Source organism: Lampris incognitus, chromosome 19 (genome assembly GCF_029633865.1).
Source record: "Lampris incognitus isolate fLamInc1 chromosome 19, fLamInc1.hap2, whole genome shotgun sequence".
Lineage (NCBI taxonomy): Eukaryota > Metazoa > Chordata > Actinopteri > Lampriformes > Lampridae > Lampris > Lampris incognitus.
The window spans coordinates 34,961,070-34,976,227 of NC_079229.1; the positions used below are offsets into that span (position 1 = coordinate 34,961,070).

General features: G+C 41.3%; 1 protein-coding gene across 1 annotated transcript in view; it reads left to right on the forward strand.

Annotated features, from left to right (window-relative positions):
- col11a1a (collagen, type XI, alpha 1a) overlaps window positions 1-15,158 on the forward strand; it is a 142,997-nt gene that overhangs the window by 108,536 nt on the left and 19,303 nt on the right. The window contains exons 45-54 of the mRNA XM_056299707.1: window positions 147-200; window positions 582-689; window positions 8,435-8,488; window positions 8,617-8,670; window positions 8,807-8,860; window positions 10,921-10,974; window positions 12,711-12,818; window positions 13,229-13,282; window positions 13,485-13,538; window positions 14,571-14,624. Of these exons, the coding sequence (XP_056155682.1) occupies window positions 147-200; window positions 582-689; window positions 8,435-8,488; window positions 8,617-8,670; window positions 8,807-8,860; window positions 10,921-10,974; window positions 12,711-12,818; window positions 13,229-13,282; window positions 13,485-13,538; window positions 14,571-14,624 (648 nt within the window). The remainder of the gene's footprint in view (window positions 1-146; window positions 201-581; window positions 690-8,434; window positions 8,489-8,616; window positions 8,671-8,806; window positions 8,861-10,920; window positions 10,975-12,710; window positions 12,819-13,228; window positions 13,283-13,484; window positions 13,539-14,570; window positions 14,625-15,158) is intronic.

The window sequence follows — 15,158 nt, forward strand, 5'->3', positions numbered from 1 at the left end:
AGTAATTAATGAGTTCGATACCATTAAGCACTTCTAACTGCCCCCCCTACTTTTAAGTTAAATCCTCATATAGGTTTTGGCATCGCTAAAATAGATAGATTGAAAAAGCTAGACAGGTCATTTTATGACTTTCCTTATTCCTTCAGGGTCCTCCTGGTCCAGCTGGTCTTCAAGGTCCCATCGGTGCTCCAGGTCCAGCTGTGAGTACAAGATGTGGAAATACACGGACTGTAGACAGAACTGATTTAATGAAACTTGCACATTGTTATTGCTGTGAAGTTATGGATTCATCAAAACAGATAGGGAAATAAGTAGTCTTCACGTAAGCTTGGCTGTCGAGCTGATGCAAGCCAAAGAAAAAGAAACTTGATTAATTCCTGTTGGATTTGTATAAATAAAAGATAATTTTTTTCTGTTGAGAGAAATGTATTAAAATGTAATATTTACCGTGATTTTACCGATAATGGTTGATATAACAGTCGAGGCTTAACATACTTGTGCTGTATGTAACATGTTTTATTGTCTATCATTTGGTGATTATACTTTAAAGGACTGTATTTAAACTCATTGTGTGTTCTCAGGGGGGAGATGGAGAACCGGGTCCAAGGGGTCAGCAGGGTATGTTTGGACAGAAGGGAGATGAAGGTCCCCGAGGTTTCCCCGGACCCCCTGGTCCCATCGGTCTACAGGTAGGTACTGCTTGATAAAATGAAAAAAGATGACATTTCTGTTCGTTTCTCTCTGTATTTCAATTTCAAAAACACTTTATTCATCCGCTAGTGCAATTAAGAGCCTTACATAGTAAGAACACAACACAACAAGACAACACACAATAGGCAAAGCAAGGCAAATTTATTTGCATAGCACATTTCAGCATCAAGGCAATTCAAAGTGCTTTACATAAAATAGAAAAGGTATTAAGAAAAGGAACATAAAGCAATAAAAAGACATTTAAAAACAAATAAAAAGAGAGTAAAAGTTACAGTGCAGTGTGCAGTGTCTGGTTTTATTGAACAAAAGGCAGCGACAAACAGAAAAGCCTTGATTTAAAAGAACTGAGAGTTGAAGCAGACCTGCAGTTTTCTGGGAGTTTTTTTTTCCAGATATGTGGTGCATAAAAACTGAAAGCTGCCCCTCCATGTTTAGTTTTGACTCTGGGGACAGAAAGCAGACCTGTCCCAGATGATCTGAGTGGTCTGGATGGTTCATAGTGTAGCAGTAGATCAGAAATGTATTTTGGCCCTAAACCATTCAGTACTTTATAAACCAAGAGCAGAGTTTTAAAATCAATTCTTTAAAGGACAGTAAGCCAGTGTAGTGACCTCAGAACTGGAATGAAGTGATCCACTCTTTTGGTCTTAGTAAGGACTCGAGGAGCAGTGTTCTGAATCAGCTGCGGCTGTTGATTGGTTTTTTAGGAAGACCTGTAAAGACACCATTACAGTAGTCAAATCAGCTGAAGATAAATGTATGGACAAGTTTTTCCAAATCCTACTGAGACATAAATCCTTTCATTCTTGATACTTTCTTCAGGTGATAGATAGGCTGTGATAGTAGGCTGACTTTATAATTGTCATAATGTGGCTATCTAAATTCAGGTCTTGAGTCCATGACTACACCAAGAATTCTGGCTTGGTTTGTGGTTTTTAACATTACTGATTGTAGCTGAGCACTGACTTTTAATCATTCTTCCTTAGCTCCAAAGACAATTACTTCAGTTTTATCTTTTTTTAATTGAAGAAAATCCTGAGACATCCAATCATTGATTTGTTCAATGCACTTACTCAGTGCTTGTATAGGATTATAATCCCCTGGTGATATATTTATGTAAATCTGCATGTCGTCTGCATAATTATGGCAACACATTTTGTTGTTTTCCATAATCTGAACTAGTGGGAGCATATAGATGTTAAACAGAAGCGCCCCAAGAATGGAGCCTTGGGGAACTCCATAGGTCATTTTTGTATGCTATAGACACAAAGTAGGATTCAAACCAGTTTAGTGCTGTGCCAGAAAGTCCCACTCAGGTTTCCAGTCAGTCAAGTAAAGTGTTGTAGTTGACTGTGTCAAATGCAACCCTGAGATCCAATGATACCAGGACTGAGATTCTGCAACTGTCTGTGTTTAAGCGGATGTCGTTAAAGACCTTAACAAGAGCAGTCTCAGTGCTGTGGTGTGGTTGAAATCCTAACTGGAAGACATCAAAACTGTTGTTCAGTGCCAAAAAGTCGTTGAGCTGCTGGAAAACAGCTTTTTCAATAATTGTACTTGGAAACGTGAGGTTAAATATGGACCAATAATTGTTCATTAGTGAATTGTCTAGATTATTCTTTTCTAAGAGTGGCTTAATGACTGCAGTTTTCAGGGCCTGTGGGAAGAGAACTGAGAGAAGAGATGTGTTGAAAAATTGTAGAGGATCTGAGGACATGCAATTAGAAACATTTTTGAAAAAGCCCGTTGGCAGAATATCAAGGCAGCAGGAGGAGGAGTTCAGATGTTGTATAAAACAGTACAAAACAAACTGTGTAACACCTTGGCACAAACTGCACAGCACCGTCACACCATATAATACAATACAATATAAGACGCCCCACAATAAAAAACTACATGACTTATCATGGTGCGTTGCTATACATTATTACATTACGATAGCCATGTCTGCAGTAGAATAGAGGTTGTCTCAGAAAAGCATGTGTATATGGTTGTCCCCTTTCATGTGTTTATGGCATTATATGCCAATTTATTTCTTAATTGGTTGTAATTATTACTAATAATTCTCTTTGTTGTTACTGTGTAAATATGATGTAGTACATCCTGACACAAAACTCAAAATGTCAGCTGTTTGATGACAAAAGCCTTTCCCCATATCAGCTGAAATAAGGGCAAACATCTGAATTTCCCAATGACTTTTTAAACAAATTCATAAACACGCTCATGTAGTTTAGTAAGAGTACAAGCAAAAGTGAGACTTTTTACATTGACTATATATATATATATATATATATATATATATATATATATATATATATAACTTCGTTAAAAGAAACACTCAACGGTAGGGAAAATGCTGAACAAATAAGGAGCAAAATAACCAGTGAGTCAAGTAAATTCTTTATGAGACAGTACAAGCCTGTTTTATGCCATAAGCAATCATCAGCTGTCAATAACATTATTATTACAACATTAACATTGTTAACATTATTATTGACAGCTGATGATTGCTTATGGCATGAAACAGGCTTGTACTGTCTCATAAAGAATTTACTTGACTCACTGGATTGTTTTATATATATAATATGTGTGTGTGTGTGTGTATTATAAGATAAGTCGCTGTGGTATTAGTATTGACAAAATAGTGAAGGATATTCACCCGTGGTCATTGTGCAACCACATAGGCAGAATTTAAGTTAACTTATTATGAGTAGTATCATGTTTACAAATAGTGTTGCATTTTCATTGTGATTTACTGTATGATACTCACACGCTGCAGACTGGACTCCCTCGGCCCATGTGTCCTTATGGTATTTGTCTGTAATGTAATGTAATTGTAATGTAACTTGGCTCTGACCCCTCCATCGATTACAACTCTCTGTCTCATTGACTCGCCAGCGTCCATACGCCACAGCGAGGCAAGGCCAGTAAAGCTTCTTTCCCATCAAACTGTCAGCAGCAGTCGTTCTCCTTTGATTGTCTGCTCACTAAAGACCGAATGAGCAAAGACCAGTAATTATCATTACCAGAGTAGTGGATGTATTAGAATGAGTTGTTTGTGCGTCTACTCTTTACTTTTTACCGTCTGAAAAGCAAAACTCTTGCTGAACTTGTTTAAAGACTTTTGGGCAAAAAATACCGGGTTAATTTGAAGGGCAATTCGGCTATAGTTGAACTTATTCTAGTCATAACCCAAAATCCACTTTGACCAAGCCTTATGCGTTCATGGGATTTCATACAGTATGTACAGCCTGAGCTCCTACATCCTAATGGTGACTTTATAGAGATAGTGGTGAGTGCTTAGTTACCTGTTTATTAATAATCAGCTGCTTTAATAGCAATAAGCCCTCATGCTGAACACGTTGAACATTAATTGCAAAGATCGGTGTCATTGTCCAGATGAAATTACGAATCACTGTTCATCGCCTCAGGGTGCCATTCCACCTCTGTACTATTCTATTCAATTGACTTTTAATTGGGAGTAATTTACTTCCAATCGCAGTTCTATTAATTGCGTGGACTGACCTGCTCCGATAGCCAGCTCCTGGAGGAGCACATTTACCGCGGTGCATAATTAGCATCCCCACTTACGATCTCTGACGGAGGAGACTGTCCTCTGATGAGAGTTCTCTGCACAGCAAGGCAACCGCATGCAGCCAAACACACACATACACACACATTTAACACCGAACAGAGAAAACCAGCGAGAGCACAAATACTTGCACAACTCATGCACGCACATGGATGTGTGTGTGGACACACGCACACATGCACAAAACCCCCCACATTGAGCCTGTGAAGAATCTACCTACTTAGTAAGGCATGTGGGTATTTGAGGAGGGTCAGTCAGTGGAACGGCAAGTAAATAGCAAAGAGGAATTAATTCCTTTGAACTCACCCTTTCACCTTACTCTGATGACAAACTGCCTTTGAGTCAAACACACGTACACACAGGTGCACATACGTACACATCCAGCAAGCTGGGTACAGCAATTTAACCACAGCAATTAACAGCAGTAATGTCAGGGATCAAATGTACATATGAGAGCTTGACCCCCTCCCCTCCGCTGTTTGAGTTAACATGCAGGGAGTGAGAGCCGAATCCATTTCCACACTTTTTGATGATAACGTCTTACATTTATATGGTGCTTTATCTTGATACCCAGAGCGCTTCACAGTGAAGGGGGGGAAACTCACCTCAACATGTAACTCACCTGGGTGATGCACGACAGCCATTTTGCACCAGAACGCTCACAACACATCAGCTCGAGGCGGAGAGGGAGGATTACGCCATTTACACGGAGGGATGATTAGGTGGCCAGATGGAGAGAGCCAGGTTGGGAATTTTGCCAGGACACTGGGGAACCCCCTACTGTGCAATAAGTGCCATGGGATCTTTAATGACCACCGTGAGTCAGGACCTCGGTTTAACGTCTCATCCGCAGGACGGCATCTCCTACAGCGCAGCTTCTCCATCACTGCACTGGGATGTTCTCATTAGGATCAGAGAGAAGACTGCCCCCTTCTGGCCCACCAACAACTTGGTTTTCCTGGGAGGTCTCCCATCCAAGTACTAGCCAAGCCTACACCTGCTTAGCTTCTGTCATTCAGCAGAACAAGGGTACATGTTGGTATGGCTGCTGATTATTCAAATTATCGACTACAAAGCACGAAGACGATATACTTTTTCAGATGGACAGGATGCCTTTCCTTTGGCTTCTCTAAAGAAATAGATTCCTTGTGTCCCTTTAAGATGAATCGTTCCCCGGCGGCGGTAGCAGGTTTGTCATTATATTGACGTGCTGTAATGACAGCAGGGGGCCGAAAAGCAAAATTAAATGGAGGAACGATCTCGGGCTTAGCTCGTTTCAATTGGACAACCCAACACCCACGTGTATTTTACCGGACAATCATCAGCAGCTTTTCTCAATATATCCTTCGCATCAGTAATTTGGGGGGTAAAGCAGATACAGTGGTCCTCAGAGCCCAGACCTGCAGCTGACCCCATTCCCATTAGTAGACTAATCTTAAATCTATTTGTAATCGCCCTCATTACAAACAAGCCACATCGGAGACATGTTGGGAGTTTTGGACCACCAGGAGCTGCAGTTTTCTGGTTGAATTGTGGTCAGCGAGAGAGCACTTAAGACAACCCACTTAAAATATTTCAACAACCCGAGCATGCATCAAGACAGATATTTCAACAAACTATTTGCTGAAGACTGCATGTTGCACGAGTTAATGTAAAGTATTAAATTCACGACCCTGTAAATTAACACGCTGTACAACTAGCAAGAAACACGGCATATCTCATCATCAGGTCAATGTATTTTTTTATTTTTTATTTTTTTGAGCAGTGGAGATGACTGAAAGCCTCAGAAAGAACTGAAAGTGATGTGGAGTTGGCAGCATTAACAAGCAATAAAGTGAACAGTGTTTACATCTGACCAAAACAATGGCAGACAGCCACTGTCGAGTCAAGTCAAACTTTATCTATGTAGCACATTTCATACACAGGGCAACACAATGTGCTTTACATAAAATGACAATACAATTGCAACTCAATCATAAGAAAATAAATATACATATCAACAGGTGCTATAATTGAAGAGGATGTTGCAAAGCAAAGAAACTTGTTGGTAAATTGTAAATTCAGAAACTGTTACAGATTGCGCAGTGTCACCTCTAAAATAAGAGATGGTGAAAATGAAGGGTCAGTTGTTTAGACTAACTATCCCTGCTAGATGTATGCTGTATGCATGTACTGTATATGCATTAACACATACACATACATACAATACACACACACATACACATTATAGGCATGGTCCTGTTCCAAAGAGATGGCTACAAGTGATTTATTTAAAACCAGCACCCTAAAACACATCCATGTCCGACAAAAGGAAAATGAATAACCACTAAGAAGCAGCCTAGATGCAAGAACAGAGGTGAAAGGTTAAGTTCAGGATAAATTGTTATGACTAACAATATGGTCAGGGTTAGGGGATGACTTGAGTTTAGCTTTGGATGAAATAGATAAAATTTACCTATTCTTTGATGAATATGAAAACTGCCAATTTGTCTAGATGGGCGACGTTGGGTTTCTGTTTTTTCCCACCACATACAATAGTCAACCAGTGTTCACTAAGATCTTTCGCACCTTTGTGGTATTTATGGTTAAACAGATAACTACAGATCCCAAAAGATATTAAACTCAAAACGCTGGTTAAAGGGATTGTTAATTGGTGCATGTTCTGTACAACGGCAGACCTAATGTTTCATGGGAACTTCTTATATGCCATAATGTATTTGGCAATTGGGGCAACACAACTGTGTAAGCAATCCAATTAAATCCTGTGCAGAACTGCAGGAACAGCTGATGCAAGTACACGCTTACAATATGAGATCATTAGCAACGCTGCTTATTCATGCAATGACACATTTTGCTTGATTCAGTGCATAATTATAACACTTTTCTAGTCCGGCAAAGCACTTTTTACAATGAAACCACTACTTTCACATTACAGTACAGGAATGGCTCCTATGGGAATCGAACCCCTAACCCTGATGGCATTAGCGTCATGCTTAACGTAGATTCAGCAATAATATCAGGAACTCCACCAGTGGATGTACACATGACGTGCAGTCAGATTTATTTGTACAGGCCCATGTTGACATTTGTACAACAGGTTCCTATAATAAATGACAACTTGCGACATCCCACATCCTCAATTCAGATGAGAAAAACTGTGCAGAAGAAGTCTTATCTGGGGGAAAAAAAGGGGAGAAACCTCAGCAGGAGTGTCAGAGGAGGAGTCCCTCTTCTAGGACGGCTAGACATGCAATAAAATAGACAAGCATAAGCAGATATACATTAACAACCCAATGAAGGCACTGAAAATGGCAACTTATTTTGCTTTAACACATCATTATTAAGTTAATTTTGTTGGCATTGTGTCCATGGGAGAACAACACAGTTGTCATTCATATCAGTTCTCCATTAAGTCTTGTTTTCTCTCTACGAATTTAGTCTGCCGCTGGACACCAAACTTCCCACACAATATAGGGATTGCTTTACAGCATACAAATGAATAGAGACATTTTGCTTTACCTCGCCTGTGAACACAGCTCCTCTTCTGCCACAATGGTCTTTTGAGTTATTGCTTGTAAGGCAACGCGAGTTTATTTTTATAGCACATTTCATACACAATCGCAATTCAAAGTGCTTTACCCATAAAGCCATTGAAAAAGAGATGCAGAATAGAAAATGCACAAATCTTGTTGCTATATTATGCAACAAAAAGCTTGCTGTCTTTGTGACATCAAAGTAGGTTGAATCAGTTCAGCTGGATACAACGTTAACATTGTATTCAGATGAACTGATTCAGCCTTCTTTGTTGTATCTACATGAACTGATTCAGCCTTGTTTGGATACAACGTTTATTTAAAAACATTGTATCCCCATGAATTGATTCAGCCTTCTTTGATTTTCTTACCTAGATTATTGAGCATGCATCAAGACACTGTCTTTGTGACAGTTCATGTAAAAGACATTGCCAAAATAAAAAAAAGTTAACCTGTTGCCGCCTTAATTGGCTACAAAAAAATGGCAAAACAATACAAATACAGATGTTAAAACATCAAGCGTCATCCCAAGGCAAGAGCACTTAGAAGTGCAATGATTTCTTCAACTAAAATGCATTCTTTATTTTGTCATCCCTAGGGTCTTCCTGGACCACCAGGCGAGAAGGGAGAGAATGGGGATGTCGGCCCCATGGTAAGAGGACTGTTTACTTTCGGACTGTACCATCAAAATGGATTTTTTTTTTTTTTAACCAATCAGCATTTTTTTGCTTAGGTTACTTCCTGTCTAACTATACAAATTCCTTCTCCTCCCTTCTTTAGGGCCCCCCTGGTCCCCCCGGTCCAAGAGGTCCCCAAGGCCCGAGTGGAGCTGATGTATGTAGAAACATGTTTGTAATGGCAATGGCCTCATTCACATAGATAACAGCGTACATGTATTTTAGTCTTTGTGTAATGTCACCTCCTTTCTCCCAATAAGAGGAAGGATGACTCATCTCTTTTCCTTTCATAGGGTGCCCAAGGTCCTCCCGGTGGTGTGGGTGGCATGGGAGCCGTGGGTGAGAAGGTGAGCTTAACAATGTCCCCCCTTGTCATCAGAGGTTGATTTGAGGGGAGGATGCAAGGAGATTCCCTTGTAAAACTGCCATCCCCCCTTTCCATCCCCTTTGGGTTAATGGCACTGTGTGATATATCTTAAAGATCTAGTCCAGTGATGTTAATTCAGTCAGACATGTTGCATTGTGTAATATTAATGTTAGGAGAGGCATTTGTTTCCCCTCTTCAGAAGTACCATTAAATTTGTTATAACTGTTTTAGCACCCTCTCTCTGAATACAGACAGTTCTCCACAGGTGATGCTCACAAGATTTTTTATTGATAGCTAGCTAGCTCGCTAACTAGCATGATGTTGCTAGGCAAGTATTCCAAAACACACCAACTGACAGAATGACAACGCCGATTCATTGACCAGCCAATCAAATCAGAGTATTAGGTGACGTCATTTATTACCGTAAGCTGGTTGGTTTTCAGAAACCAATATTAATTTATTTATTTACGTTGACAACCCTGAGGAGAGTTTCTCAAGGGGCTTCAGTCTTATTTTGACAACAACAGTGGTTCTAATATTTTCGGTAACTTTACATTAACAAACCTAAACTTATTTGTTAAAAAAATACAAGATTGGATAACATGATTTTCATCGGACTGGATCTTTAATCAAGATATATTTGTACATATTCAGAAATCTATTATCAATATTTAAATTCTCTCCATATAAAAGATTTGCAAACCAGTAGCCTTGCCTTTGTCTGCATCTGGACTTCTACTTGTCATCAAATCCAAAAGACGGGGAAGATGTTGTGTTGTGTTAGCTGTTTCCTGGTCGCTGCACCAGCGCCTCCTCTGGTCGATCGGGGCACCTGTTCAGGGGGGAGGGGGAACTGGGGGGAATAGCGTGATCCTCCCACGCGCTTTTCCCCCTGGTGAAACTCCACACTGTCAGGTGAAAAGAGCGGCTAGCGACTCCACGTGTATGGGAGGAGGCATGTGGTAGTCGGCAGCCCTCCCCGGATCGGCAGAGGGGGTTGGAGCAGCGACCGGCACAGCTTGGAAAATAGGGTAATTGGCCAAGTACAATTGGGGAGAAAAAGGGGGACAATCCCCCCCCCAAAAAAACAATTCTTAACAGAGTCAAAAGTATGTAAGTATAGACTACTATAGACTGCACTAAACAATTTTGCTGTGTTTTAATACGAACAAAAGGGGAATCCAATCACAAAACTAAACCATAAGACCAGAAAACTGTCTTTTTCTGAGTTCTCAAGTAGTTTTCAAACATACTTGGCGATGGTGGGCAGACGCAGCCCATACCCCTTGAATTTATTAAACAAATGGCTGCATGCTAGCCACCCCGTGGCAAGCATGCAGTGCTGTTGTTTTTCATGGGGGGTGTGACGGAGCCTGCTGCCGTCTAAGATGTTACCAGAAGCTTCATTCATAACATATGGCCAGCCTTTTTTATTTGCCTGAGTTAGTGCTTTGACACTATTAATGCCTATTTTATATCATTTCCAACGAGATCCGTCTATTTTACTGCCGTTTGGCAGACGGCTGCGTCATTAATACTTAATGCTTTAGCCTGGCTGCTGAAATGAGTGTGGAATATAAAGTAGGGAGGGTTTGCAGGGTTCTCAGAGGGTACTCGGAGAAGGAGTGTAGTCGCTTTTTGGACTTTGTCGTCTAAGGTGATGGACCCAGGTGTTTCTGCATAGTACAGATGAGAAGCCACAATTTTACAGTTTGCGTTCTTTGAAAAGGTTAACTCAGCAGTAACTGAGCTCAATGGGTTTATTAAGAGGAAAAAATAAAAGTCAAGAATATACTTGAGTTCTCTGTCCCATAATGCTTTGTATCTATGATATGAAAAAAATCATGCCTTGGGATGAGGTAAAATATATGAGTTCTAACCTGCAGATGTTATTATTTTACCAACTTAGTTACCTTCCTCATTCCTATTTAAAGGTGTTGGGACTCTGTCAGTCAGTCATGCTGTCAGTTTCATAACAAAACAGATATTTATCCGGAGGGTGGCACATCTTTTTAATGGCTGACATTTCTCTAACCTCAGGGCGAGCAAGGTGAAGCTGGCAACCCAGGACCACCTGGAGAGCCTGGAACTTCGGTAAGTTAGCATCTGCTTGCTGTGTGTGTGTGTGTGTGTGTGTGTGCATGCTAATTTACGTACATGTGTCTATTCTCGCTTACATCCATACACACTGCACAGTTAGTTAACGGTACTTTTTATCACATCACAAACACCTCGCCGTACACCTTTCCTGATGAACAACATTTTCAGTCAACATGGCTTGCAGAAGTGGTTAATTCAATATGTTCGATGCTGGTCCCATTAAAATAGTCCCCTAACAACACGAGGCAAACAGGGCACCTCCAGCGGGGATGTATTTACATCAAACTGACATTGTTTATTCATCAGAGTGCGTCTAATTGTCCCTCACGCTGACGCCAGTGCTTCATCTCCACGGGATTCTCAGCTGAGCTCCCATCCGGCACCCCGCGTCTAACAGAGCTGCCAAACTGTGTGTCGTCCTGGACTCCTAAGACGTATTTGTTGTCAGGTGGATGTGTGTGTCGCCGCTGGTATAAAGCGCAATGGCTGCAGCTGCCGTGAAGCCGGTTTGTGGCAGAGCACCAGCCACCCACCTGTGTGAATACTACATTTAGATCTAGCTGTGAGCAGCCGCGGGTCATGATATTTACAAGGTCAGAGCAACCAGGAGCTTTTCACGAACTGCACCTTACATCCTCTGTGTAACCTTGTATTTTTACAATGTCCGAAGTCTTAACAAGCATAGTAAAGGTGCATGATTAGAGTCTGAAAAGACTAAAAATAACTCATTTAAAGTTTGATTAATGGCTTATTAATTTACCTTATCCATATTCCCACATGGGTCACCACAGACAAAAGATTTACGACAGTTTGATGAGTTATTTTTCTGTAGGCTTTTCATCCGTCGCTGTTTATTGATGGCTCTATTAGCTCTGCTGCGCTATTTGTCCTTATCGGCGCCACAACAACAGATCGAAAAAGACGGCGCCTGTCTAGCGGGAGTAGCGGGTGAACGCGCTTTGTAGAATCCATAATGTCTCCTCACTTCTTCCGCGGCAAACTCGCTATGTATTTTGAATCCCCACAATCTGTTGTGCGGCGAAAAGATGTCGGTCGCATGACAGTCGGTTTGTCATTTCTGCTGTGTAAAGGTCCAGCCTGTGATTTATTTGACCATATTTACATACGTAACTGAAGAGTTTGAGTTATAGATTGAAAATGATCTTTTTTCTCAAATGATAGTAAAGTAATGGGTCTGTTTTACCCCGATCTGTACAACCATTAGCCATGTGAACAAATCTTTTAGAGCATCAGAAAACAGTAGAAACTCAGATTTAGTTGTTGTTTACTGTTAGTTCTTGTCTTAAGAGACCTGTCAGTCAATCTGGGGGAGACAACGGCTTCTTGTCCTGTGTTTTGTATTTTGGTAGTGGGGCGACCCCTTTGGTTTACGTTCGAATTAACGATTTTACTTTTAAGACGGAATCGACCCTACGTGTTGGGTTATGGAAGAATTCTTAGTCTTTGGAGAGTTTCAGGAATGCGGTAGAGAATTTCAGAGTGGTGACATGTGACATGTCTTTAATTCCTTGTCTGATTACACATCAAAAAGGTGGACCTTCAGAAGTCAGTCTTGTTCCAGAAACACAAACTCCTTAAAAGCTCTGGATCGGTATTCTCTCTGGTCTCTGACGGCACACCGCTGTGAACGCCCTGTTTGGCTCAGTGTCAATGATCTGTGTTGAGAAAATAGCATTGATGTATTGATTGCACCCCCCCCCCCCGCACAGGGACCTAAAGGTGAGCGGGGAGAAAAAGGAGAGGCCGGCCCCCCAGGAGCTGCTGGACCTGCTGGTGCCAAAGGCCCCCCTGGCGATGATGGACCCAAGGGCAACCCTGTAAGTCAACCAAATCCCCACCAAGTGTAAAAGAATCTGCAGGACTTCACACACACGGGTCCAAAAGTACCGCTTCAAAAGAAATGCCTCCAACCTGCCTGGAGGCTGGCTATTTTACCCTAGACCATATTTAAGAGCTAAAAAGCCTTTTTATTGAGGGAAATTACGTTTTATGCCAATATGCTAATGGAATATGGTCGGTGCTGTGCTGATGGATTTGTAACATCATCATTAAGTCCACCAAATTGCCTTCAGCGGTTACAACTTAGGCAAGCCGAGGCTAAATCATCTTCTAAATGACCAAGAGTATCCATAATGCCTGCAGAAAAGGACATTATAACCCGGCACCAGAGCCCCAAGATTCTTAAAAACCCGCTGATTCATTTCCTTTTTTCTCTCTCTCTCAAAAGGGACCAGTGGGCTTCCCGGGAGACCCAGGACCCCCTGGAGAGCCCGGTGTTGCTGTAAGTATCTTGATTTTTGAACCTCACGACTCCCTTACAGCTCCAAAGGAATGGGTCAGCTTGTGCTGTACATTTTCAAATAGCATTTCCTCTGTTATGGCGATAATGTTCGAACCATCACTTTTGCAGTATTCTGTTTGCATGGTCTAAATATTTAACTGTAAAAGCAATACCGTAACACATACATGTCTGTCCAATACAGGGCACTGATGGAGGCCCAGGCGAGAAGGGAGAAGATGGTGAGGCTGGTCAGCCGGTAAGTTGAGGCCTCACTTGGTCAGTGTTGGACTGAAAAAATTGGTTTGGATGTACAGTACAGTAGTATTGGTTTGATTTATACAGCTTGCTTGGCGGTTAGATTTCCAACATTATAGTGCAGCTGAATACACAATTAGGACTACCTGTACACATCAGCTGAACATGTTCAGATAGTGAGCATCACTGTTTGCCGTGTCATGCCTGTTGTAAAAACTGCTAGGTAGCATCTCTTGAGTAAATAAGTTATCATGCACCTTGTATCATGCAATCATGATATTGACCTTACACACTTGGATTGTGGGTGAATGATTAGAAATGAAAGGGGAGCAGCATTGCGGCGGCTCGAGAATATGAGCGGCTCTGCAAATTGTAGCGCTTATTAATATTTATGAATGTAAATGAGTTTTTATCGGTGCGGACGAAGAAGAGGAAATCTTACATTTACTTTTTGAATGATATATTTGAGAACTGAAGTTTTGTTTGTGCACCCTGATTGCTTTGTTGGGAGGCTCTCTGGGCTGGGATGTGGATTTAGAAATACTATTTAAAAACGATATCCTGCAACACCGAGGTGAAGTTTGATTTGGAAGGGGGAAAAAAAACATGTGCAATCTCCTTGTTCAATTAGTGTCTCAGTCAGTGCAGCAAACCCACTGCAGAGCAGGTCTGTAAATGCCTCCTCGTTTCAGTGTTGACAAGCATTTGCTGATGTAAATGTTGAAAAATTGGATTTCATCGTCCACCGTTAACCGGACGATGGGTGGATGACACTGCCTCAGTGGACATACGTGTGCTATCAACATGCATGTTCCCTTTCAGTTACAACTTCCCTCGTCACAGTTTCTTTAGCCCTTTTTTTGGCGGCTGCTCTTCTGTCTGACTGTTTCTTAAATGACAATGTGCTGTCTGAGGATTTGGCAGTACACTTTATGTCTCCATGAAAACCAGCATCAGTTCTGAGCTGGTAGAAACATTGTGCTGTATGACTCTCAAAGCTCTGACTTTCTCTTTCTCTTTCTCTTGCTTTCAGGGTCCACCGGGTCCATCAGGAGAAGCTGGCCCACCCGGTCCACCTGGCAAGAGAGTGAGTCAAGATTCAAGTTTCAATCTTTTATTGCCCAACCAGCTCAGTTGTTGAGAATTTGCCACAGTGTGAGCAGACATGACTGCAAAACCACCACAAGGACATAAACACACACAACACAGAGTGACACAAAAGACAACTTGGAATTGAAACAACTATGGAGCGAAGTGACGAGAGCATTGAAAAGACCGTTGGCCACATGCAGTTGTAGAGTTGTGAGAGAGTGCGTTGTGCAAACCTCTAATGCAGCATTTTTCATCAAGCCGGTGAGAATGTTGGTATCTATTCTGTATGACTGTAGACATCATGTGTACTGCAGTCAATGCAGTGTTACTGTACAGCGGAACTGACTTACTAGTGACTCCAATATTACCCTAATAGTACTATAATTTTACCCTAATATTACCAAATGAGGTCACATCTTTATTAATTTCCCTTCAACAGTTTGATTTTATAAGAAATTCCTGTTTTGTAAAATTCTGTGTCTACCTCCTGAAGATTTTTTTTTTTGTTTTGGATCCCCCCCTTTTCTCC